This window comes from Rosa chinensis, chromosome 1 (assembly GCF_002994745.2).
Source record: "Rosa chinensis cultivar Old Blush chromosome 1, RchiOBHm-V2, whole genome shotgun sequence".
Taxonomy (NCBI): domain Eukaryota; kingdom Viridiplantae; phylum Streptophyta; class Magnoliopsida; order Rosales; family Rosaceae; genus Rosa; species Rosa chinensis.
The window spans coordinates 40,942,703-40,968,463 of NC_037088.1; the positions used below are offsets into that span (position 1 = coordinate 40,942,703).

A 25,761-nucleotide genomic window follows, 5' to 3' on the forward strand; every position below is an offset into this window, starting at 1 on the left:
AACTAACAGTTAACTATTAGTTATTTTCCCACTCAAACAACAGAAAATTGTGGCCTTACAATAAAAACAAAGACAAAAATATATAAACTTTTGTCGACTCAAAATAAAAACAACAACATATAATTGTATCTTAAATGAATGTACAACGACAAATAATTGTCTTGTGTTGATAGTTTAAATAACAGTTAACTGTTATTATAATACAAAACAAACAGCAGAAAACTGTTATTGTAAGTCATTACAAACAACAGATAACTGTCGTCTGAACTCATCGAACAAATGTCTTAGGTTTAATCAGACAACAAACGACTTGAAAATCTTCTGTCGTCTGATAAATTAGACGATAGAGGAAATCTGTCGTCTGATACCCCCAAGAGACGGCACCGTACTAGACAACAGAATTTTTTTTGATCAGACGACAAATCTCCTCTGTTGTCTGATTGCTTTTGTGGCATAGTACTAGCGGACAGTACCAAGCAACAATAGCCAGCGCTAAGCTTCCGCTTATCCGTCATCGATCTGTTCAACGCTCACACATCACCAATCATCCTCAATAGCGACAATTCTCTTGGCGGTCATCATGCTCCAGCTGCAGTCAGACAAATGAATCATTGCTTATCTTCATCTTCTATCAACATCAACACCCACCGCAGAGTCTTCTGCTTGGCTCAATTACATGCCCAGAAGCAAGAAATTGAATTCATGGCAGCTGTAAATTAGACGTCAATTACCATCACATCATCTCCATTCTTGACGTTGCTTTCAATCTCAATAGGGGAACGGCAATGACCAAATAAAATGGCGACCTCGCTCTTGACTCTGTTCAATCACAGAACACAAGCGGTCACCACTCTAGATATTCAGCAATCACAAAACGCGGCGTTCAATCACAAAAGCTAAGTCCCAATGCTCTCTTTGGTCTTATATACTAAGCAATCATATCATAACACATGTGCTTTACATTACATGTCGCACATAACCATGATTCTATATATAAGCTATCCATCGGATACCTTGGCAGACATGTATATACTCATGCATGAATGTATGTGCTCCATGGTTTAGCAGCATGAATCCACCATATTTTCCTCTTACTGGATATGAGCACCACGTGCCCATATGTTTGCTTAAATGCCACTTAGTCTTACGATAGGGCATGATCACACACATACTACACACGTATGCATCTCGGTGTATTGTGATTTTTACAGCTAGCCATGGACATGTAATGTATATTCATTGCTATACTAAGACAATGATTCATTGGTCACGTGCACCATCACATGTAGTAAAGGGACAGGCGCACCGTGCACATAGTTCTAAATATTGCTACACATGTGTAGCTTCTTTAGCTAACTCAAAAGCTGCCACCTACGTCCTAAAGAAATAGCCCAAACTGGTCCATGCTTATTTTTTACTTCCATTTTTCCATATGCTCACCGCATTGCTCATAGACTAAGCACAAAAGCATCAATACCATTGTTTTGTCCTCTTTGAGAAATTAGTTTACATATATAAGCTACTGCATATATATATATATATATATATATATATCAAAATGATTGTCTCACTTGTGCCATATGACTAATGCATTTACATATAAATGATGCCGTCACGGCTATATATGTCTCAATTATCGTTGCACCTAATGAGTTCGGTAAAACACAAATTTGATATTCAAAATAGATGTATATGCAAGTTATTGTCAACCACTACATTGCTTATACACTTTGCTTACAATTTTGTCAAAGTACATATGCAAATTATTGATATTGATTTTACAAATCCACATATTAATCATCTATTTTGTTTCAAGTAAATTCAACTATTTCTATCAAGCATTCAACCGCAACTACGAGTTATAGGAACACTTTATCCTCCAAAGCAATGGAGCGTCATGTTTGGACAACTCCATCATGATTTGGGTACTTACATCAATTCCAACTCCAACTCGCTCCAAATTGGCATAAGATAAGTCACTATATCTTATCTCTTACACTCTTGCAATTAGAGCCTTTGCCATAACTATACATGTCTCCATGACCCTTAAGCATGCCTACAAAATGTTATTAGCAACTTTACTACAAGTACATGCTACACACATACATGCTTAAATTCACTTTCATGTGACATTCATCTAGAAGCTTGTGACACTTATGACTTAGTTAAACATGCTCGGATAAACGACTTGCTCGGGTTACGACTCGCTTGGGTATCGAGTATGGCCACGACTTACGCTTGGGCCACGCCCCGCATGTTCGCACAGCGCCTACACACTCAACTACACCCAACTTGCTCGATCATGTCCAACATGCTTTATTTAAGCCCCAAGTTCACAAACGCTTCCTACTATGTCACCGGGACTACTCCCACAATTTTTCTTTGGACACCCATTACACTTGCCACTATCTATTGTGCGTGTTATATGGCCATAAGATCCACATATACAAATACCAATATTTTACATGTTCATACACATTAATGGAATATTGAATTCTTCTACCATTTGTCGCTTGCAACAAATCGAATTCTTTTCGCATTCCATTAATACGAGCGGTAACCAATACAACCAGCATTCTACATATGCGCGTTTTTCGTCTTATTGTGTAGGTTAGACCAGTCCCTTCTTGCTTAAGGAGTTCGGGGACTTGTAGGGGCTAGGCGCCTCTCGGACATTGTTTATGCTTGATGACTTCATGATTATAACTCCCCAACCAAGAAGCTCCTCTTAGTCGGGGACTTCGGGGACTTGTACATACCTCCAACAATATGGAGGATTTGCTATATCACCAAGCATAAGTAACACCCTCTTGGGGGGGGGGGCAACAGCCATGGTGGGGCCCAACCGAGACATGCATCCGGTAACCCGATGTCCAAGCTACGTCACGGTAGTCGGAAACGGTCAATACCTCGCCAGGAAGCTACCTTCCCGGCTTTGCCAACATGCCTCCACAATATGGCTTTCTAGACTAAAATAGTGGTTTCTTATCCCACATTGGAAAACATGTAAAGGAAGGAGCCTCCCTCCCCTATAAAAGGAGACTCCTTCCTACTTTCTCAACATCCCATTACATCTCATGTAATCCTCTTGGGTCACAAGGCCCAACACACATAGTTAAGCTTTCAAGTGGACGTAGTCTCCCACTAAGGCGGGAGACGAACCACTATACTTCTCGTGTGTGTGTGTGTGTCTCTCTCTCTCTCTCTCTTTATTTATCGTTAATTAGAGACCCCTCGGTCACATACATTAACAGAGTGGTTCTAAAGATCTCCGAAATAGCTGCAGCATCAGTGCCCTCAGTGGCAATGATGTTCTTGTAATAATCAAGCAGTATATGCTTCACTTCTTCAGGGTCAGTTGTCCATTCCCCATTTCCATTTTTCAAACCCTTGATTGTATTTCTGCTGCGTCTATTGGAAGCTTTACAATGAAAGACAGTAGAATTCCTGTTCCCATCTTTTAACCAAATAGCTCTTGATCTTTGTCTCCAGTATTTTTCCTGTCGTGCAAGGATTTGATTGTGTTGCACATATAGGAGGCATTGCTCTTCATATTGTGCAGGTGAGAATGGTTGCTTCATAATGTTGTTCATTTTGGCTTGCAAATTGTAAAGCTCATTCTTTTGTTGTTGAAACTCTATAGTGTACCATGCCATAAGCTGGTGACCAATGTTAAGCAATTTTTTGCCCTATCTGATCTAACACATTCCCAATAGTAGGTTAGGCTCAATGCCACTGAATGAGAGCAGTGCACCTCTCATCACCATGCCACATTTCTTTAAATCGAAAATGCTTGCTCTGCTTGCATTTGGAATTCCTTTCAGCTTGAACTTCTATAAGAATGGGACAATGATTTGACTTACTTGGGTGTAGCGTGAGAACCCTACTATATGGGCACAAAGTTTGCCACCTCTGTGATTGAAGGCCTCTATCAAGATGCTCTTTTATGAATTTATTGGACCATGTAAAACAGCTACCAAAGAATCCCATATCTAGAAGACCATAGTCTATTAATGTTTGCCGGAACCTTGACATTGGCATGGCAACATGAGGAGGCCCGCTGGATTTGTCTGCCTAACACAAAATCTCATTGAAATCCCCAACAAAGCCAAGCTAAGGGAAATTATTCAGCTACCAAATCCCGCATCAGATTCCATGTCCTAGTCCTATCAGTTCTTGCTGCAAAACCATAAATTCCTGTGAAGCAATACTGCGCAGGGTTTCCCAGTTCACCAATGCTAACATCAATATGATGTGGGGATGAGCGTAGATCAACGCTCATATAAGTGATACTCAAGCATTATTTTGTAGTATTACTTTGTTTTCTTCATTTGTAGAAAATTATGGTCAAGAGAGGAAAAAGATGAAAGAAGTGTCGAATTCAAGCAAAAAGTCAACTTCTGACTAAAGGATGAAAAGTCAACTAGTTGACCATCAGGTCTACTAAGTCAACTTGGCCCAATAGCAAGAAGTCTAAGGCCCAAGATCAAAGATTCCCACAAGTGAAAACCCAAGCCTATTTGTATTATATCTTTGAATTCAAATGTCAAATTCAAAATGGATATAATGACAACAATAATTAGTAGACAACACACCTCACACACATCACACATGTGGATGGAGATATTTATTTGTGTTCACACTAGGCACACACTCACTTACATTTTTACCCTCCGGTTTTCTTTATATTTTCCAAAATGTTTTCTAAACTTCTAATTCTCTACATTTTTATTAGGTTGTTTTAGTTTTTTTTCCCCTTGTTCTTGAGCCCTTAGATCTAGGGTACAAGTCCAATCGTGACCCTAGAACCCAAGAGGGGTATTTAAACACGTTTGCACACACATTGCACAAGCTGAAGACCCGTTTTTCAAGCCCTTAGGCCTTATGCCGAATTTAGGGAGATCTCTTCCCTTCTCACCTCTTCTTATCTTCTTCATCTCCCATTCTTCACATGTAAGATTGCACAAGGAGGAGGCACACACATTTCCGGTATCTAGGCCACCATCTCTACACCATGGCTTGCTAAGGGTAGCAAGAGAAGCCATGAAGTTATGACAATAGCTAGTGACATGCTTTGCCTTGACTTTCATGGATTTCTCCTCTCTTTCCCTCTTCCTTCTCTCTCTTATTTCTTGCTTATGGTGTTGTTTGATGTGTGTTGATAAATACTTGTGTGTGACCTCTCATGGTAGGGTTTTGAAACCTAAGTTTAGTTTTGTATGGTTTTGTTGAGGAATTAATAAAATTTATGTTTATTCATATGATTTGTATACTCTTCCTTTAATTTCTTCACTGTAGATTTATGGTTTAGGTTTCCCCTCCTTAATCTATGTTTGGTGTGTTGGTATTGGAATATTGAATTGGAGAATTTATATTTCAATTTAAATTATGGCATGAGTATGGTGGAATTTGCCCATTGCAAATCTCTATTTCCATTTGTATCTCTTTAGATTGTGGTTCTCCAATCACCTAATTTTGAGTATTATCATTCTTGATTGTCGGAATAATATTATGAATTGTTGGGTAGGGTAATTGTTATCACAAGTACTCTTTTCGAACTTATTATTTGTGGTAATGGTTGCTAGAGTATCTTACAATCGATTGTCGAAACCTAAAGCATTTAATTCTGAGCACTTATGGCCCTAATTAACAAGGTATAAGGTTTAAGACTAGTATAGGGTAGCCAAAATCTTAAGTATTCTCTCTTCTTCTTCTTTTTGCTTAGGGTTTGACTACGTACTAATTCATGACAATCAATTTAGCTTTCTTTTCGATCTCTTAATGCTAAATGGAAATCCGACAAAATATTTGAAGCACCTTTTGAATTAATCATCATCATTCCATATGATTTTGGATTTGGGTTGAGGACCTTGAATTCCATGGTGACCCTTGATGCGATGCACCCCATCTTTCTATCTATCTTCTTTTTATGTCGTAGTTAGTTAGTTTATTTTTCAAATAATGAAAATCCAAAAACATTGTGACTTTCCCATGCAACCACCATTCATTTGTAAATCCATGCGGGGGTGAGCATTATAAGCACTTTTGTGTGTTTCACAGCCCTGTCTAGGCCTTACATGGTGCAAGGCCGTCTATGTGACTTTGTGTGATGCAAAGTCAAGCTCAAATGAGGCTCGGTGCCTTATTTAGCATTTTTTTTTTCTATTCTTGTTTATTTACGCAAATGATTTTCGGTTATCTAGAACTATAAGATTCTTAACTAGCTCGTAATCCTTGAGGTATGATAAACAGGGACATAAATACTTCCCATCTTTGATGATCGTGTTGATTGTTACGCAATAGGCGAATAAAAAACACTCAAATCAATCAGCCTTCCAATTCATAGGAAGCCCCTGCGATTCATCTTCATGAGAATAACAAATGTTCCCAGCAAAACCAAGTATGTGTGTGATGGCATCAATGTGATTTGGCTTTGCTAGGGTTTCTCTAGGAAAATTAAACTAGGTTTCTTCAATTGCACAAGATCAATAAGTGCCCCTTGGGTTTCGTTGCACACAATACCACGATAGTTCCACACAAGGATATTGTCTTGAATGGCTGGAAGAAGGGGTTATCGGCTGGTTTGGGCAGCACTAGGGTTAGCGGTGCTAGGGTGACTCTAGAATCTTTTACGCCTTCAAATATAGCAGAGTTGACACGCGATCTAAGGATTTAATTGATGAGAGTTTTTATTGGGACCTCCTAATTTTGCTCACTAGACTTCCCTTATTTTTTTTCATTATTGAATGACTTATGTGTCCTCATATTAAATTATTGTCATAGTCATAGACAACAAATTATTGAGAATTTTTTCTCTCTCCAAAACTTAACAATAATAGAAATGCTGTTCAAGGAAAACCTAATTTGTGTTTAGCCCAAACTCTAGGTTACTTGACCTAGTGGTAATAGGATTTAATTAGAATGATCTAGAATCCTAATCAATGTAGAATTACTTTCCTTGTATGATTGAGATTCTATGCATTGTAATCCTCTATATAAAGAGGCCCCTATTATCAATGAGAATACACAGCGATTATCTCTCAATTTCTGATTCCCTAAAACACGTTATCAGCACGAGCTCTAACCCTAGCCCTAAAAACAAAAAACCCGAAAACTCTTCTCACCAAAACTGCCGCAAGCTCCTAGCCCTTGTTAGCTATGCCCTATGCTGCCCCTGCAGCCCATGCGCACCCTTGTGCCACCTACTGCCCCTGCAGCATTGCCGCACGCCTGCTGCCCCCTGCAACACAGCAGCACGCTCGTTTCTGTGCAGATCAGTCTGCTTTCACGCGCCGAAACGTCTTGTTCGGAACCTCTGATGAAAATACTTTCTTCATCAAAGTTGCTCATCTATGTCTCTTCTATCTGACCTCCAAATTTCAGCCCTATTGGAGTCGTTTTGAGACATGTACACTATTCGAGGTGGGAGCTGTTCAGCATACTCGTTCCTGTGCATATCAGTCAGTTTGCAGGCCCCGAAACGCCGAGTTCAGAACTTCAGATCAAAATTCTTCCTTCATCAAAGTTGTTCAAGTCTGTCTCTTCTATCTAACCTCAAAATTTAAGCCCTATTGGAGTCGTTTTGAGACCTGTACACTAATCGGAGTGGGAGCTGTTCAGAAGCGAATTTGCTCCGAATTTCAACAAGTTTGATTCGCCTAGGACTGAAGCTCGTCTGCAATCCTACAATAAGGATCGAATACGCTCTGCAATCCTAAGAGGTATGGTTTACCAAAAGTTCCCGTTTTTGAAGTTTTTTTTATTCTTTTTCGCTTCTTTTTCTCGGGGACTTGCAACCTCCCTTCTTCTACCCCCCTTTCTTCATTATAGGGGAGACCAAATTAAGCCTAACTGTGGGGGTTCGTGCTCACTCCAAGCTTAGAGCTTGTTGAGATCTCCAAACTTAGAGTTTGTAGAGAATTTATGATCGACCACTTACATCATTGTTTCGATCTAATCCAATATCTCTTGGAATCAAATTTCTTGGAAGTGACTACGCTCGGAAATTCCTAATTTCTTGGAAGCGATTACGCTTAGAAATTTCATATGTTTTCGTGGTAGTCTATTTCGCTCCGAAACTAACCCTAATTTCTTGTTCTCTTTCAGGATGAGTAACCTGAACAAATTGGACTTTGCTCCATTGGGAACAACTGGCTCTGGATATCACAGGTGGGTTCGTGATATCAGCCAGCATCTCAAGGCTGATGGAATCTTGGATATGATTCTCGAGCCTAGCCAGGACGTGATAACTGTTGAGCAAGCTCAAGCTTTGGAAGCAAATAGAGCAGCCTTAGAGGCAAATAAGGTGAAAGCCATCATCCTAATGACTCGTTATATGGATGATTTGCTCCAGTACGAGTGTATGAATGAAGAAGACCCCAGAAGGCTGTGGGTCTCACTCGAAGAAAGATTTGGCAACGTCCGTGACTCCTTGCTTCCTGACCTAGAAGTGAGATGGCATAGCCTCCACTTCTGTGATTCCAAGTCAGTTCTTGACTATAACTCGGAAGCACTTCGCATTAAATCCTTAATGGAATTCTGTGGTAAAGAGATCACAGATGCGATGTTGATTGAGAAGACTCTCTCTACCTTCCCCGTCTCTGTATTGATGGTTGCTAAGAACTATCGAATCGATGTTAATGCAAGACGGATCACAAGGTTTCATGAGCTCATTGGAGCTATGAATGTCGCTGAAAAGAATGACAATATCCTTGTGAAGAACTATAATTCGAGATCCGTGGAGACAGAGCATATTCCGGAATCCAATTATAGTCGCACCTCTAAGAGAGGGCGCCAAGAGCGAAACCCTAATATTAGGTATACTTTTGGACATTCTGATCCATATAATCGCTCTACTTGGGAAGGTAACCGCCAAAATAGGCGAACACGGAACCGAAGAGGTAAACATGGAAAGAGAGAGGGAGGCAACGCCTCTGGCCATGTTGGTGGCGCCACCAACACTAAGAGCCATCTAAATGACGCTTTCAAAGCGCCTCAATCAATGGAGTTCGAGCAAAGAGATGTATGTTCTCGATGTGGAGTGTCTGATCATTGGGCACACATTTGTAGAGCACGTGAAGAACTTGTCACCGCCTACAAAGCATATTGTGAAGCAAGAGAAGCTCACTATGTGGAACAAGATGATCAAGAAGATGATCTAAAGTGAAGGGTTGGAGACTACAAATCTGGCTGGGATCAATAGATCGCCAATTCTGTTTAAGTCTTTATTTTTCCAAGAGATGTAATAGGCAATTGCCATATACTTTGTAGTAAATGCCAATGGTTTAGTCTTTCTTCAAAGTAGGCTCACCCACAGTAAGTGTGATGTCTAGGAAGGTTTTAAGATTAGTGGTACTTAAGTGAGCCTTGCTCCACCGACATCTCTCTACTCACCTGGTCACATTTATTTTGGAATTACCGAAAGAAGTTAGACGACTACCATTGTTTTGCATTAGCTAGTATTTGGATTAGATTCTCCTAATGGTTAAGAGACAATGATGTACTCTGTTGGCTTATGAATAAAATTTCGAGTTCTTTTCATTATGACTTCATTTTGATTCTGAGCATATGACTTTGTGACTACGATGGCTGGGCCATTAGTATTAATTCAAGGACATGGAATAGTCCAAGTTCCACTTGCCAAATGGCACCTTGATTACAGCTGTCACAGAAACTCTCTACACTCTTAGGGCAAATCGTACCCTATGAATAGCCAACGAATTCCATGCGAAAATGCATGTAGAGAACGGAAATGAGTTCCTTTGCAATACCTCTAATGATTGCGAACAAAGACGCATCTTAAAGAAGTTTATGTGTCTCTCTAGTGGACTCTATGTCACTATTCGAGCTATTAATCCAATAAAAGTTATGAGAGAAGATCTCTTGGATTTAGACACATATTGGCTTTGTCACGACAGGATAGGTCATCCTGGTCATGATATGATGATCCGTCTACTAAAGACTTCACATGGACATCTTTTCTCTCGAGCGAAATGAAGCATGAATCAAAAGTTGATTCCTGGACTAAGTGTGACCGACGCTGCTGCCTAGGGCATTGCCTCCGTCCACCACCAGCCTAGGGCTGGCGTAGTCCCTATCCATGATGCCATGGATGGCGTTCCATGGTGTCCATCATGGTGATGGCGCCGCAGGTGATGCTGCAATCACCAACTTGCTTCAAATAGCGTTTTAGACGCTCAGGCCCAACCAAAATCCTCATTGGTTGCTTCTAAAGCCTCTCGCTCGTTTTTACAAAGCCCGTTCCTTAGGGAACTTAGGACTGAGACTGTCCTCTGCAAAGGTTATGAAAATACTCATTATGTTTCTTACATAGAATCCTTAGGGATTCTGTGGACTAGTTCAACCAACTTGCGGACGTTTAAATATCTCATGATGTTGGTTAACACGCAAACACGCTGGTCACGTGTTGTGCCATTGACCACTTGAAATGCTGCTTATGCTACACTCCTAGCACATATCATATGACAACGGGCTCACTCCCCAGATCATCCTATTCAGTCAATTGGATTTGACTATGCTAGAGAGTTTACATCAAAAGACTTTCGATGGATATTGCAATGGGCTTGATGTTGGACATCACATTCCCATGTACACACCCAATTGGTCTCGCGGAAACTACTACGATGGTAGTCCGAACATTGGTAATGCGCACCAATCTTCTTACATCCGCTTGGGGTGATGCGATATCGCATGCAGCTATGCTAATTCGTCTACGACCTACCGCCACTCAATGTACCTCTGCGTTACAGCTAGTGACTGGGTACACGTCTTTTGTACTTACGCACATTTGAGTGAGCCATTTTTGTGCCAATTGCGCCGCCACAGTGCTCTATGATGGGTCCTTACAGACGAATGGGCAACTACGTTGGATTTGAGACTCCAACAATCGTCTGCCACTTACTGCCCTTGCAAGGCGATCTCTTTACCGCTAGATTTGCGGGTTGTCACTTTGATGAGACAGTCTTCCCATCGTTCGGGGGAGATAAGAACACAGATGTTCAACAGGAACGACAGGAATTGCCGTGGTCTGTCCCCACTATGTCTCATCTTGATCCCTATTAAAGTGACGAGATCACACAAATATGCTGCAAACATGCCTGTAAGGAAGGACGTCCCTATGAGAGGACGTAGCGCCACCCTACATGGAGGTAGGCATGGCGCCAATGCCAAAGAGAGTGGTACTCTGGCGTTACAGGCCATGGCCCCAACTAGGATGCGTGGGAGGCCCGTGGGTTCGAAGGATACATTGGCACAAACCAATCCTTGGCTCATCGACACTCAAAATCCGCCTCATGAGAATCTTCCAGGTTATAGTTATCGTTGGGGGACGCCTCAACGTCAGAACCTATTCCTGAGAATATAGAGCTCTATGAAACTTACACTAGTGTACATGAGACGTGGGATAGAAACTCCATCATAATTGATGATGTAGTTGCGTATTTCGTTGAGCATGGGTTCGTTGAGTCAGATGATATCGAACCATGCTCCGTTGATGAATGAATGCCAACGTAGAGAGTTTTGGCCTAAATGGAAAGATGCGATCCAGGTTAAGATGGATTCTCTAACGAAGAGGAAGGTTTTCGAGCTAGAGATGCCAACACCTCCTAACATAGAACCTGTTGACTAATGGGTCTTCGTTAGAAAGCGTAGTGAGAAAAAGAGATGGTAATCTCGCCTTATGGCGCAAGGCTTCTCACAAAACGCCCTAGAATCGACTACGATGAGACATATTCTCTCGTAATGGATGTCATTGCACTCCACTACCTTGTCAGTTTGGTAGTTTCCAAATAACTGAACATGCAGCTTACAAATGTGGTCACTACGTATCTATATAGGGATCTAGATACGGAATATACATGAAGGTTCATGGCGAACTTCATTTACCCAAGTCAAGAGGTTCTAGACCACGGAGCGCGTTTACAATAAGGTTGAAACGCTCACTAATGTGACTGCTTGATTGGGAAGGGATATGCCCACGCATTTCTATGACAAGTTTCGGATTCTATCGGTTCATGTTGGACATGATCTTCATTAGAAGCCCTTAAAGAGTTAAGGGAAACCGCTGAACACTTGAAATCCGTAGTTTGAGATGAAGGATTTTGGGAGAACACGATTATGTCTCGGTTTAGAACTTAAGCATCGTGTCAATAGATGCTTAGGCATTTTGATAAGGTCAAGCCTTCAAGCACCCCCATGATCGTCCATAGTCTTGATCCTGAAAAGAATCCTCTTCGTCGAAAGGATGATGACGAAGATGTGCTAGAGGCAGAAGTGCCTTACTTAGTACAATAGGCGCATTATTGTACTTATCCCAATGCACAAGACCGGACATCTCATATGTTGTGAACTTGTTAGCTAGATATAGCTCTGCGCCAACGCGACGCCATTGGATTGGTGTAAAAGATATCTTTCGATACTTGAGATGTATGAGTGATATGGGCTTGTTCTATCCCTACAAAGAGATGATGGATTCAGACCCATCACACACCAGGTACGCCGCCAACACTGGCCTGCGTCCACTATCCCCATTCCAAAACGACATGTGTTTTGGAAGGTTTTGCTGATGTTGGGTATCTCTCTGACCCACACAAAGGTCATTCCCAATCCGGTTAAGTGTTCACCATGGGAAAAGACCGTGACATCTTGGAGGTCTACAGAATAGACCCTAGTCGCTATATCTTCGAACAATGCAGAGATCATTGCTCTTCATGAAGTGGTTCGTGAATGTATATGGATTGGATCCATCATTACGCATGTTCGAAGCAATTGTGGTTTGAAGTCTACCACAGATGAGCCTACGAGTATTTAGGATAATGTTGCTTGTTTTGAACAAATGAGGCAAGGCTACATCAAAAGCGACAAAACCAAGCTTAATCAGCAACAACAGGCTCTCCTCGAGATCAAAGTGAATTAGGTTCGATCTGAGGACAGTGAGGCAGACTTGTTTACTAAGTCATTGCTCAAATCCACGTTCGAGAAACATGTGGCAAGAATTGACTTGCGGAAATTATCTGAACTCCCATGATCGTAGTCATCAGGGGGAGGCGCAGACATCAGGGAGAGATGTCTACATGTTCGTCTCGAATCGTGAAGGGTGTGTTGTGCTCTTTTTCCCCTTCGACCGATGTTATTTTTGTCCCACTGGGTTTTTGTTACTCGGCAAGGTTTTTAACGAGGCAACGAGAGAAGCACCGCGTTTGGGCAACACAAGGGGGAGTGTTCAAGGAAAACCTAATTTGTGTTTAGCCCAAACTCTAGGTTACTTGACCTAGTGGTAATAGGATTTAATTAGAATGATCTAGAATCCTAATCAATGTAGAATTACTTTCCTTGTATGATTGAGATTCTATGCATTGTAATCCTCTATATAAAGAGGCCCCTATTATCAATGAGAATACACAGCGATTATCTCTCAATTTCTGATTCCCTAAAACAAATGCAATATAATTATTTTCACATCCTTTTTCAAATCTCATTTCACACGTCTCATTTATTTTTTCATGTAAATTTTTTGAAGAAAGAAAAAAAAAATGTTTTCAAAACTATTTGGTAAATTATACAAGAACAAAATTATGATGCAAGAGATAAAAAGATTAAACAAAGATCTTTCTCATCAATGCAACAAGCTCAAGAATGAGGGATAGAAAACCCTCATGTAAAATAAACAAAATAAGTTATGAACTGATATATAAGATATATCTGAATGAAAAACAAAAGAATGGGCAAATTTAGTTCTACAACCTTAGTTGAAATGTCAGCAGGCATAAGGCATGAAAATTAAGGCAAGAAAACTCCTAGTTAATTAAGCATGATACATTAGGCTTGAAATAGCCTTTATGATTTTTTTAATTAGTTACAAGTTTTTATCATTTTTCAATTATTATCTCAATATTTTTTGTTAGTAAATAATTCTAGTTGCATTAAAGTTCATCTTTAATGCTCATATTTAATACTCGAGAACATTTCCTTATATGTATAAGGCTAAATTGGTTATCTGAAAGAGGTTTAGTTAGCAAATTTTACTTTTCAAAAGTAAATAGAAGGTGTAAAGAGCATGAGAGGTCTGATGAGCAAATATAGAGGTCCCAATAAGAACTCTTAATCGATCTAGTAAAGAAATATGACTCAAATTATAACTAAAAATTGAAAAATGACAATGAGTTTTTCTTGATTTCTTTTAGTAGAACCGAAATTTTTTTCCCCACTCCACCCATTATATGATGCCAATGCATGTAATCTCTAAGGTGCCGATTATTCCAAATCAACAACATGCCACAATTCATCCGCTTTGAGTCTGTCGCTTTTATTGTCTACTTGTAGCAGATATACCTCCACAACCAGCTACCCCATGGCAAATATAGTTAAGACGAAGTGGTTCTATAGTTCTTGTTGCTATTGTATTTGAATGTATGAGATAGCTAGTAAACAAGTTACATGTTTGTTGGAGAGGAAATATCTCACATTAGAAAAATATAACTTATAATTAAGTAGTTGGCTCACACTCAATTGTACAGAGACTTTTTGTGATTAAAATCCAACACCGAATGAGTGGTTAAGCTAGGACAATATCGGTATAATGGTGAGCCACATGCCATGCTTGTCGCTGTTTAACATAGTTTCAAAGCGGGTGTCTCTCCAATCAGGTCTCTAGTTGTCATGGACCCGATATGAGTTCATTAAATTGACCATCAAAAAGATTCCAATTGAATTATTACCAACTGTCCAATGTGGGCCTTGGATTGTTACGTGATTGGCCAAGTCTCCAATGTGAGACTCGTGCCCTAATTTCCAATGTGAGAATTGGATTTGTTATTGATTACACATGCTAACCTAGAGTTAGGTTGCACGTGAGATGGTGTGTTGGAGCAGGAAAATCCCACATTAGAAAAATATAACTTATATGTGGGTAACTCAACCGAGACCTTTTATGTTAAAAATCCAACACCTATATTACGCCCCGATTTTTCAATCACAATTAATAATATAACTTCATCAATCACAAATACTCCGTGCATGATAGTTCGGACACCAACACTTAATACTTAGAAAGTTTTTCTTTTAACAAAGCAACCGATGATATCTCCAACCCACAATGTTAATACAGACTCGTTCTTTAGAGTCACATATTACATTATACCAAGTTTACAAATTAAACTGAAATAACAATTCAATAAGTAAACTCACACACTATGCTCATTACACAACGGAAGAGTGCGTTAGAGTGTCCGCTTTTTCTAGAGTGTGTTTTGTTCTTGATCTTCCATAATGCTAAAGGAAAGAATTACGCATTTCTAAGATCCAAGTTTGCAAGTGTTCGCTTATAAAGATTAACGGTTGTTGTACCTTACAGGGTAGAGCTCCACTAATCTGCTACCTCGAGACATTGTCTCCAAAGAGCGAAATCTACTCTTAAGGTAGTGTTTACATGCCTCAACCTTAAATATTTGTCAAATCAAGTGTTCTCCGCAAGCCTCATCAATCAAAGATAAGTCTTTATATTGTATTATTTTCATCTTATTTTGGCATCATTATAAGTAACATTAGTAATATTATATATTTGTGTGATTTTGTAGGAGAATCAAAATTTGATATACACGTAGCATCTATTGACCAAATTTTCCAACACCTTTTAAATGCAAGATTGAAGTGTTCATCGATTTTTCCAACGCAATTATGTAATGAGGTTCAGGATTCATTAATTAGGGGTTCCTTCAGAACTTTCCGGAATTCATGTGGGGTTGAGATGCGAGATGTTCTACGCCTTTACAGTAATTCTAGTTGATCGACCATATCTATGGCTGGCTTTTGGCTCGCAATTATGTAATGAGGTTCAGGATTCATTAATTAGGGGTTCCTTCAGAACTTTCCGGAATTCATGTGGGGTTGAGATGCGAGATGTTCTACGCCTTTACAGTAATTCTAGTTGATCGACCATATCTATGGCTGGCTTTTAGTAGCTGGATTCTCGAAGTAAACTAATATCAAAGTCTCTACAAAGTACTGAAACTATGCTATATACATTGTAAAGATATTTAGTTTATCGATATTTTTCAATTTTAATTAGTTGATAAGTGTTTCTAAACTTATTTTTCAATCTCCAATGAACATGATATTTCTGATCCATTGTTTTCTTCAAATATTCTTCTTTCAGTTCCAATTCATTGTGCTAATTAAATTTGTTTTCAGCCTTTGCCTTCGTATTTAACTGAATTGGATTTCTAAACGTAGGAAAGAAAAAATATGTATATGATTTTTGGCAAACATTATATACGTCCTACCCTTTGAAATCCAATTTAGTTATTTATTATCACAAAAACGATTGATGGAAATCGTTGTACAGCTTCAAATGTGGTTTGGACCAGTAATAGAGACCCTAGTAATTAATATCAGGGATATTGTAAGGAAAAAACAAGAAAACGTTGGCCTAAGGCTAATTACCTATACTAAAATTGGCTAATTACCTATACTAAAATTGGCTAATTACCTATACAAAAACGTTGGCCCCAAGGCTAATTACCTATACTAAAACATTGGCCCCAAGGCTAATTACCTATACTAAAGCGTTATTAATATGAACTGTAACATTCATATTGATTTAATTATTTGTCCCTGTTTGTTCGCTTATTATGAAGTTGCTATCAGCTCTAGGCGATTTACTATTTTGTCCCTAATGTTGTGTTTATTACTATTCTAGTCCTCATGCCTATTTTGTCTCGCTCCCTCCGCTTCGTTGAGAGAGAGTTTTTTTTTTTTTTTTAAATAATAATAATAACTCAAAGGCACTTCTAGTCAGAATAAAAGGTATGGTACAACAAATATATGGTATAGTATATTAGTATATCTGTGCAAAACAGAAAAGAAGAAGAAGAAGGTAAATCGTAGGTGCTGGGAATCTTTAACAAATACTGAATGGAAGTGATGAGACTATACTCTTCCCAGCCAGTCATTCCCCAAACCAAGTCGCCTTGCTTAAACTTTGCACCCAAAGATTCCAAAAATTTAGCCACGCCGAAACCGCTGATAGGCTGCACATATGTAATGCTATATGAAAAATGATTTCAAAAATATTGTCAACAATTACGTAATTGATCTAAATCTCATAACAAAGGAAGGTTCTTTTTACTCATTTCATACACCCAAATCGTATGTATAATAGTAGCAACAATTGCGATGACCCAAGAAGCTTAAAGGTTTGGAATCTCAATTGAATAGAGAATAAGGGCAAAGGTGACCTTGCCGGGGACTCTTATTGCAATTCACTCGGAGAACGTCCCCTCCTCTGGTAATCGGTGACCTCGATTTGGACTTCTTCTGAAAGGCCATGTTTCATTTCTCAGGCCCGGTATCTTCTCCTTCTTCAGCGCCGCCTGCTACACAAACAATCGCATAGAAATTGACCGGGGCTTCAGCAGATCTGCAGTCGGAAATGGAGGGGGATGCAGTGGCCGCCGATCCATATCCGGCCGACCCTAGACAATTGCCTTTTTCTATCAATCTTCTCGATTTCCATGGTCATTCGTCAAGCTCAATAGCTGTTCCTCCTTTAACACCAACAGTCGGATCGAATTTGACCGGCGCTGTTGCAAATCTACTGTTTCCGAATGGAAATCTTCTATCGCAATGGACTCCGATGAATTTTGGAAATCTGTTCTGTCAGCGTGTGGGCTGTTAACAAATAGAAAGTGTCAGCGCTCACCTGGTGGATAGCAGAAGCTCCGCTTCCATTATACCTGCAATAACAGGATCCGTTTAAAAAATCAATGCTCTAGATTGGATGGCAAATTCTTGTTAGCCCGAGCCAATACAACATGAGTGAGGTGCCATTTAATCTCCAAATTCCCAACAATACCTGCGATTGCAATTCTACAGTGGATGGCAAATCCGTAAATTTAACAAACTATTATGGGCAGATTGTCGTGCACCCTTAACTTGGCTCTATATATGCTGCTATACCATTAGCGACTATACCTCCAAAAAGACTAAAACTTTCAAAACCACAAAATGCAAGCCAATCCCTTCCGATTCACTGCCAAATCAATATTCCCGTCACTGATAAACATACCTACAGTGCACCGACAGCACCGTTCTCCTTCTCTGCCACCCCTCCTCAAACCGCCACGTGCCATCTCCGCTTCTAATCCCAATGACGCCGAGAGTTCTACTCCAATTACCATGTCAACCCTAGAAGTTGTCGATGACTCCGTGGCTGCGTTCCGGGACTACCAGTTTCTCTTTGTCTCGCAACGCTCGGAAACAAACGAGCCAGTGACTCTACAAGTTGTTGAAGGTGCAGTCCCGCCAGAGTTTCCTTCCGGAACATATTACTTGACGGGACCGGGGCTCTTCAGGGACGACCACGGCTCGACGATGCACCCTTTGGATGGTCACGGCTACCTTAGGGCTTTCACTTTCCATGGGGTCAGTGGGAAAGAGGTCAATGTCATGTTCATGGCCAAGTATGTGAAAACTGAGGCGCAGTTGGAAGAGCACGACCCCGTGACCGGTACGTGGCGGTTCACGCATAGGGGAGCGTTCTCGGTGTTGAAGGGAGGACAGAAAGTCGGGAAAACTAAGTTCATCAAAAACGTGGCGAATACTTGTGTGTTGAGCTGGGGTGGGAGGCTGATGTGCTTGTGGGAAGGAGGTGGGGAACCTTACGAAATTGAAAAGGAGACCTTGGAAACTGTCGGGAAGGTCAAGCTCATGGAAGATTGCGATCCGGTGGTGGAGAGTGGGAGTGATGGCCGTGGTGTTTGGGATGTTGCTGCAAGATTGTTGAAGCCGATTTTGTATGGTATGTAATCATAGCAAAGTGATTTGCTGTGTGTTTTGAGTGAAAACTAGCTTATATGATACACGTTCAGTCTTTTGCTGATGGCTTTTCTTTTAAACATATTGGTTAGTTGTACTTGTATCAATGATTAAAGTCTGTTAAAGTCGCTCTCCATTTTACTTTAAAAAGCACATGCATAATTTTATGGTTTGATAGTCCGAAATATGTATATAACATGCAGGAGTGTTTAAGAAGCCAGCAAAGCGACTGTTAGCTCATTACAAGCTCGACACTCACAAAGATCGACTTCTTATGATGTCATGTAATGCAGAAGATATACTATTGCCACACAACACTTTTACATTTTATGGTACGTGTTTAGATAGTTATGATAATCAAATATTTTGATTTTCAAAGGGGTTAAGCAAAAAGTAACCTCTTGTCTTTTGTCCTATTGCAGAGTTTGATTCAAATTTTAAGGAGGTGGGAAAGAAAGAGTTCATCATCCCAGATCACTTGTTGATTCATGATTGGGCTTTCACAACCAGTTATTATATACTATTTGCTAACCGCGTTAAACTTAATGTTTCTGGTAATTATGTCAGGATAAACACTGTTCTTCATTAAGAATCATTAATCTACGCCATATTTGTCTTGAATTCGTGTTTACCCATAAATTAATCGTTAGACTAAACAATTAACTCAAAATTCATGTTAGACTTAACTGTCAAGTCATCTACTATATCTTAGTATTAGTAAGATAACTTTATCCAACAAAATCGACCTGTTATAAAATTTAGTGAAGTCTTGATGAGTACTATGATATAGATAATAAATTAACAGTGCATATATATATATATATATATATATATATATATATATATATAAGGCCCTTCTATTAAGGGATTCCTTGTGAGACCCATTTTTGTTATCTCATTTCGGCATCTCGACCGTTCAGTTTTTTTGTCCTAATGTATAGATTAAGTCTGCAAATTTTCAGCCAAATTGATAATCGGTAAGGTATCAAACTAGTGTAAATTAATGGAAGAACTGAATCTATCCAACCTAAACCATTCATGTTTATAATTTTAAATCTCTGTTTTGGATGCCTTAATGATTATCAATTTAGCTGAAAATTTGTAGGGGTGATCTACTTATATAGACCGTTTTAACGATGAAAATGTGGATATGTGATCGAAAATTAGGTCTAATAAGCTATCCCTTAAAATGACCAAAAAAAAAGAAGGGATCCCTCACTAGAAGGGCCCTATATCTATGTGTGTGTGTGTGTGTGCGTGCGTGTGTAGACACACAATATAACGCCAAGTGCTTAAGTTTCACCAAAATATAAATTGTCCAAATTGTCTTTGGTATAGAAATTCATAATGAAATTATCTACAATATTATTTTAGGAAAGAAAAAAATACAAACTATTCTGTTAGAAGCATATAAAAGGGTCTTCAACAATCACACTGGTATGAGACTAGTCGGTTCTTAATACTCTTTTATATTAAAGGTTATCTATCTTATATTTAAGAGAAGTGGTGTTGTCAGCCATAACTCTTTTTTTTTTTTTTTTTTGACTTTTATACCCCTTAACATTAAATAACTTATATATCTATGCACAAAATTCTATAGGTAAACATTCTATAAGATTGTTTTATATGAGGCTAGTCTTAGATTGATCACAAAAGTAAAATGGCTTCTTTTTGTTTTTTGTTTTTAAATAAAATGAACTCAAATAGGGGAAGGAATGCATATCAAAGAGCTAGTGCTACTGCAGATAATGCGAATGATTAAAATGCAGGTGCAATGACTTCAGTTTGTGGAATCACTCCAGCGGTGACAGCATTATCTGTGAATCCTACCAAGGACACATCTCCAATATATTTGCTTCCTAGGTTTCCTAATGATCTGAATTGTAGTCGAGATTGGAGAGTACCTATTGAAGCTCCTTCACGATTTTGGCTGCAACATGTAGGCAATGCCTATGATTATTTGGATGAAAATGGGAATTCGGAGATCCAGATACATGCTTCTGTTTGCTCTTACGAGTGGTTCACTTTGCAAAAGTTGTTTGGTATTTAACATATCCCGTCTATGTATTGATAATAGTACTCCTTTACTGTAGCTTTAAGTTGTACTAATTTAATATTGCTTCTGTGGTCGACAGGATATGATTGGCGAAGTGGTAAACTCGACCCTTCGATTATGAACTTGGGTAGAAACCACTGCAAAACATTGCCTCACCTTGTTCAGGTTTCTCTCTTAACATACGATGATGTATATATACTAGCTAGAGTTGACAGTTCCCCCGTTTCATTGTTGCTCTGTTTAATTTGTTTTCTTTGGTAACGACTAACGAGTGAAACCCTAACCACCCACGCCCCTCTTCGAGTGGAGAGGGTGTCAACATAGGCCTATATTTTAGAGATATGAAGTCTTTACGTATGTGATTCTAGCTTACCTCAAACAAGCCATAGTGAGTAAGGTGCCTTTTTAACTTCAGGGTTTAAATCTTGTCAAAAAAAAAAAAAAAATTAAAATATTCAGGGAATAAACTTCACAATCTTCTTTTTTACAAATAATACAATAGTAACTTTTGCATTATAAATTGGACATTTGGGTGCGTAATAAATTTAAGTATGAGGTTGCCACGTTTGTTTAGGCTACTGTTTATATATAATTGAGTTGGGATGTTAAATTAGGAGAGGCTTAATTATTAGAGAAGCCTAATCAAGTAGTAAAGGGAAGATACACTCCCGTTTATCATTTTGGTACATTAATCTCAAATTCTATCATATTGATTCCTTAACATTAGACTTCGACACATTTTTCATGCCTTTTGTCTATAACAACGTCAACCCTATTGTCACTTGAGCTTTTTTCCTATAGGTAATTTTTTCTCAATCTCCATATTTTCTCACCACTTCCGCTTGAACACAATCCTCTCTCTCCTTGGGCAAGTAAAGATTTTTGAGAACAAAAATAGGAGGTTGCCATACCTTCCACCTCCTGTTTTTGTCCCCATTCTCATCTCCCTTATCCATGCTTTCTTCATTGTTTCTCTCTTATAATCATGCACACCCCATCCACTTCTCTTCTTACCTTCAATTGCTCTATTCCACTTTTCTTCCTTTCTGTTTCGGCTCACTTCTTCTTTACTTTTCGCCTATTTCTATCAATTTTGCACAAGGTTTGGAGAAGATAAGATGAGATTGCAGCTATATATGTTTAATGGGAGGGAATAAAAAAGGGTTAAACGAAGAGATAAAATACCCATGAAAAATTACGATGTCACATGTCACATGTGGGTTGACGCCATCATGGATGAATGTGCTAAGATTATAACGGGATTGAGTGTTGAAGTATCAATTTTATAATTTTTAAGTTTGAGATACCAAAGTGATGAATGCCCGTTATTTGGGATAATGATGTGATGAGCTATATAAGAATAAGCTTAATGAATGCAGGTTTCCATCAACTTGGATGTCCATGGGATTTGTCAAAGATGTGATGTGGAGCCTTTGAACGAGTGGAACAAGTCATCAGATTTTCCTGTTATCAATCCAGCTTTTTCAGGCTGCAAAAATAATTACGTATATGCACCAAGTACTTCAGGTTCTCGTAGTGAATTGCCAAACTTTCCATTTGACATGGTGGCAAAGCTCAATCTTTCAACTAAATCTGTGGACACATGGTCTGCTGGTAGTAGAAGATTTGTTGGCGAACCAACATTCGTTGCTAAAGGTTCTGAAGAAGATGACGGTTACATTCTAGTAGTCGAGGTAATTCAACTAGCAAATTATCAACCACTCGATTATCAATTTCATAGTTTTAGCACCAACTCCGAACACACACACACACACTAATATACAAGTTCATTCTGAGACGGACGTTTGCATTGCCCCAAAAGTGTGGACGTCGATGTTTCTACTCGGTTCAAGTGCCGACAGCGGCGCAGGTCTTGCCGGACGGAGGTCAGGAGTCGATCTTGACCTTCTTCTTGCTGTTGGACTCGCCGGCCATCAGTTTGCAGTTGCTACCCAGAACCTTGAAGTTTCAGGTGAGGCCGCTGCCCAAAACCTTTGAGCTCGAGCTCCTTTGACCTTGATCTCCATGGTGAAGCGGTCTGGGATGCCCCTGGCCTCCGTCCGACAAGATGCCGGTCGCCATCGGCGCCTGAACAGAGCAGAAGCATCGACGTCCGCACTTTTGGGGTAGTGCGGACGTCCGTCTCTGATCCTCTGTGTGTGTGTGTATATATATATATATATATGATATGATATGATATGATATGATACATATCATATGACAAATATGTTCCTTATATATATATGATATGTTGCTTTTATTGATTGCAGTATGCAGCTGTAGTTCAAAGGTGCTATCTGGTTATCTTGGATTCAAAAAAGATTGGAGCGGCTGACGCACTTGTGGCAAGACTTGAAGTCCCCAAGGACCTAAATTTTCCTTTTGGTTTTCATGGATGCTGGGCCAACAACGAATAGTTTTCTTTTGCCTTGTGGTTTTTTCAGGACACAAGATCCACATGTCTACACCATGCTGATTTGGTGACACAATATGTTGTTTATATATGGGTTAGGTTTATGCCCCCATAATGCTTTTTTATTTTTCAATAAATTTATAAATAGAGAGACGGGCGGTGGGCTCCTGGTTTTATTTGCATAGGTTAGTACATAGGTATTGTGTAAATGGATCCAGGTACCCCAAACACATAAAATAAAACCTCAATATAGTGATACTTTATATAAGATTAAGCTAGGGGGTGTATTGTATTTGGATTTGTGCAGACTTTTTTTAAATGACAGACTTTTTGAAAAGTTCACAGATTCTTTAAAAAGTTGATAAACTGTTATGGATTTCTTAAAACCATTGATTTTAGCAACAGACTTTTATTGATTCATGAAAATCTATATACTTTATTATGAATGACTTCTACAGATTTCCTAGGATGTACAAATATAAAAACAAAAAACAAAAAACAAAAAACAAAAAACAAAAAACAAAGCAAATGCAGCCCAAAGACAGTAATAACTCGTTGCCTCCTTAATGCTCAAGTATCTTCTAATAGAAATTGACTCAAATGAATGATTGTTAGTCTGTCTAGCGAGTTTGTTCTCATTTCTAATCTCCCAACAACATAAATATACAATATAGATCACTTGATGTTTATGGTTAATTATTCTTATCAATTTTGTTTTTGCCGATTAACACATATTATAGCAATATTGGTCAATGTCTTGATCTATAATCAATCAATTGAAATTCAATTGTTTAACTTTTCTTTGAACCATAATATAAATTCAAATTAATGAGAATAATTAATTAATAAGAAAAAATTTAGTATGCCATAGTAACACTGTTCAAGGTCTTAGGGGTAGACCACTATATTTGGGTATTAGGGTTTCATAAATCATTTTTATTGTTATTAGGGTTCGAAGTATCACAATTGAGAAAAAAAAAAAATCACATTCAACAACTATAATGAACATGTTGGGTATCAAAAAACGTTGATATCATAAAAGATTAGAGAAAAGACAAAAAATTAAAGAAAGATAGATGATGAAGGACCAACTTCTTCATGCATAGAGAGAAACTTTGATAGACTTTTTCAAATCTTTGGTCTAGAGGCTAGAAAATTATTGGAGTTTGGTATGTATAGTTAACACTACAAAGTCCATGATTATCCATGATTTTCTAATTCCATAAGTATGAATGATATTTTGAATACCTCTGTACTTTTATTCATTTTTAAAAATCCTAATTGAATACCCCTAGATTTTGGTGGAATTCATGAACTCTTTAAAAATCCTAATTGAATACCTCAAGACTTTCATGGACTGCTAAAAGTCTATATTGAATACACCCAGACTTTTAAATTCTATAGATTTCTTTAAAAGTTCTACTAATTCCATATACGATACACCCCCCTTAGTGATAAAAAATTCTGGTCCCAACTTGGGCAAGTTATAAATAGGAAAAAAAATAAAAATAAATAAACCCTTCAAAAAAAATAAAAAAGGAAAAAAAATCCTCATTTTAACGAGTCATTATATTTTTCGGTCCTGTTTTAAAATTGGGTTTTTGTCCATTTACCCCATTTTTAAAGATTTTTTTCTCACTTACTCCATTAAGTTTTTTTAATTCCCTCTTACCCAAAACACTCTAAGGAGTTATTCCTTAATACCCCATTAAGATTTTTTTTTTGTTTTTATTTTTTTTTAATACCATTTTACCCTCACCTTTGTTACCTAGAGAGAGAGAAACCATAGGGGACTTCGCCGGAACCCGGTCACCGGCCACAGGAATCCGGCCAACTTTCGCCAAATTCCGGTCACAGGATTTTGGTCACCGGCCGCCGCCCATAGGATTTTTCTGAAAACCTCACCGAAAAGGTTTATTGCCCGCAATAGACGTCTATTGCCCTCCAATAGAGGGGCAATAGAGGTCTATTGCCCCCCAATGGACGTGTATTGCCTCAATAAAGAGGTATTGAGGCAATAGAGGTCTACTGCCCCCCAATAGACGTCTATTGGCCCTCTATTGGGGGGGGGGGGCAATAGACGTTTCAATTACCGAAATGAGAACTAATCTTCTTAAAATTAGACAAATAAAACTTTGATTAAACAAAAAAAAAGAGGAAATTACATCAATTCAAAACGTATATTGCCCCTCAATAGACGTCTATTGCCCCCAAATAGACGCCTATTGCTCCCCAGTAGAACTTTTAGTAGCCAAAATAGGAACTAATATTTCTAAAATTAGACAAATAAAACTTTTATTAAAGAAAAAAATGAAGAGATTATATCAATTTTAAAACGTCTATTGCCCTTCAATAGACGTCTATTGCCCCCCAATAGACGTTCAAAACTACTTCTGTCCCATTACTTCAAAAAAAAAAAAAGAAGAAGAAGAAGAAGAAAACATTTGGTAGAGTAACCACG

The 25,761-nt window shown here is 38.7% G+C and overlaps 1 protein-coding gene across 1 annotated transcript; it reads left to right on the forward strand.

Annotated features, from left to right (window-relative positions):
* The first annotated feature begins 18,021 nt into the window (after window positions 1-18,021).
* Window positions 18,022-23,571, forward strand: LOC112188552 (carotenoid cleavage dioxygenase 7, chloroplastic). Its single transcript, XM_024327694.2, has 7 exons — window positions 18,022-18,814; window positions 19,035-19,163; window positions 19,254-19,385; window positions 20,601-20,873; window positions 20,967-21,052; window positions 22,267-22,581; window positions 23,158-23,571. The coding sequence occupies exons 1-7, from the start codon at window positions 18,022-18,024 to the stop codon at window positions 23,302-23,304; spliced, it is 1,875 nt and encodes a 624-aa protein (XP_024183462.1). The 3' UTR covers window positions 23,305-23,571.
* Window positions 23,572-25,761: the final 2,190 nt, after the last annotated feature.

Excerpts from the sequence above, each read along its gene's own strand:
- LOC112188552 (XM_024327694.2), top strand. The coding sequence starts at position 18,022 with ATGCAAGCCAATCCCTTCCGATTCACTGCCAAATCAATATTCCCGTCA. Across the intron at positions 19,164-19,253 it reads CAACACTTTTACATTTTATG|AGTTTGATTCAAATTTTAAG; the intron begins GTACGTGTTTAG and ends GTCCTATTGCAG. Across the intron at positions 20,874-20,966 it reads CACTTTGCAAAAGTTGTTTG|GATATGATTGGCGAAGTGGT; the intron begins GTATTTAACATA and ends TGTGGTCGACAG.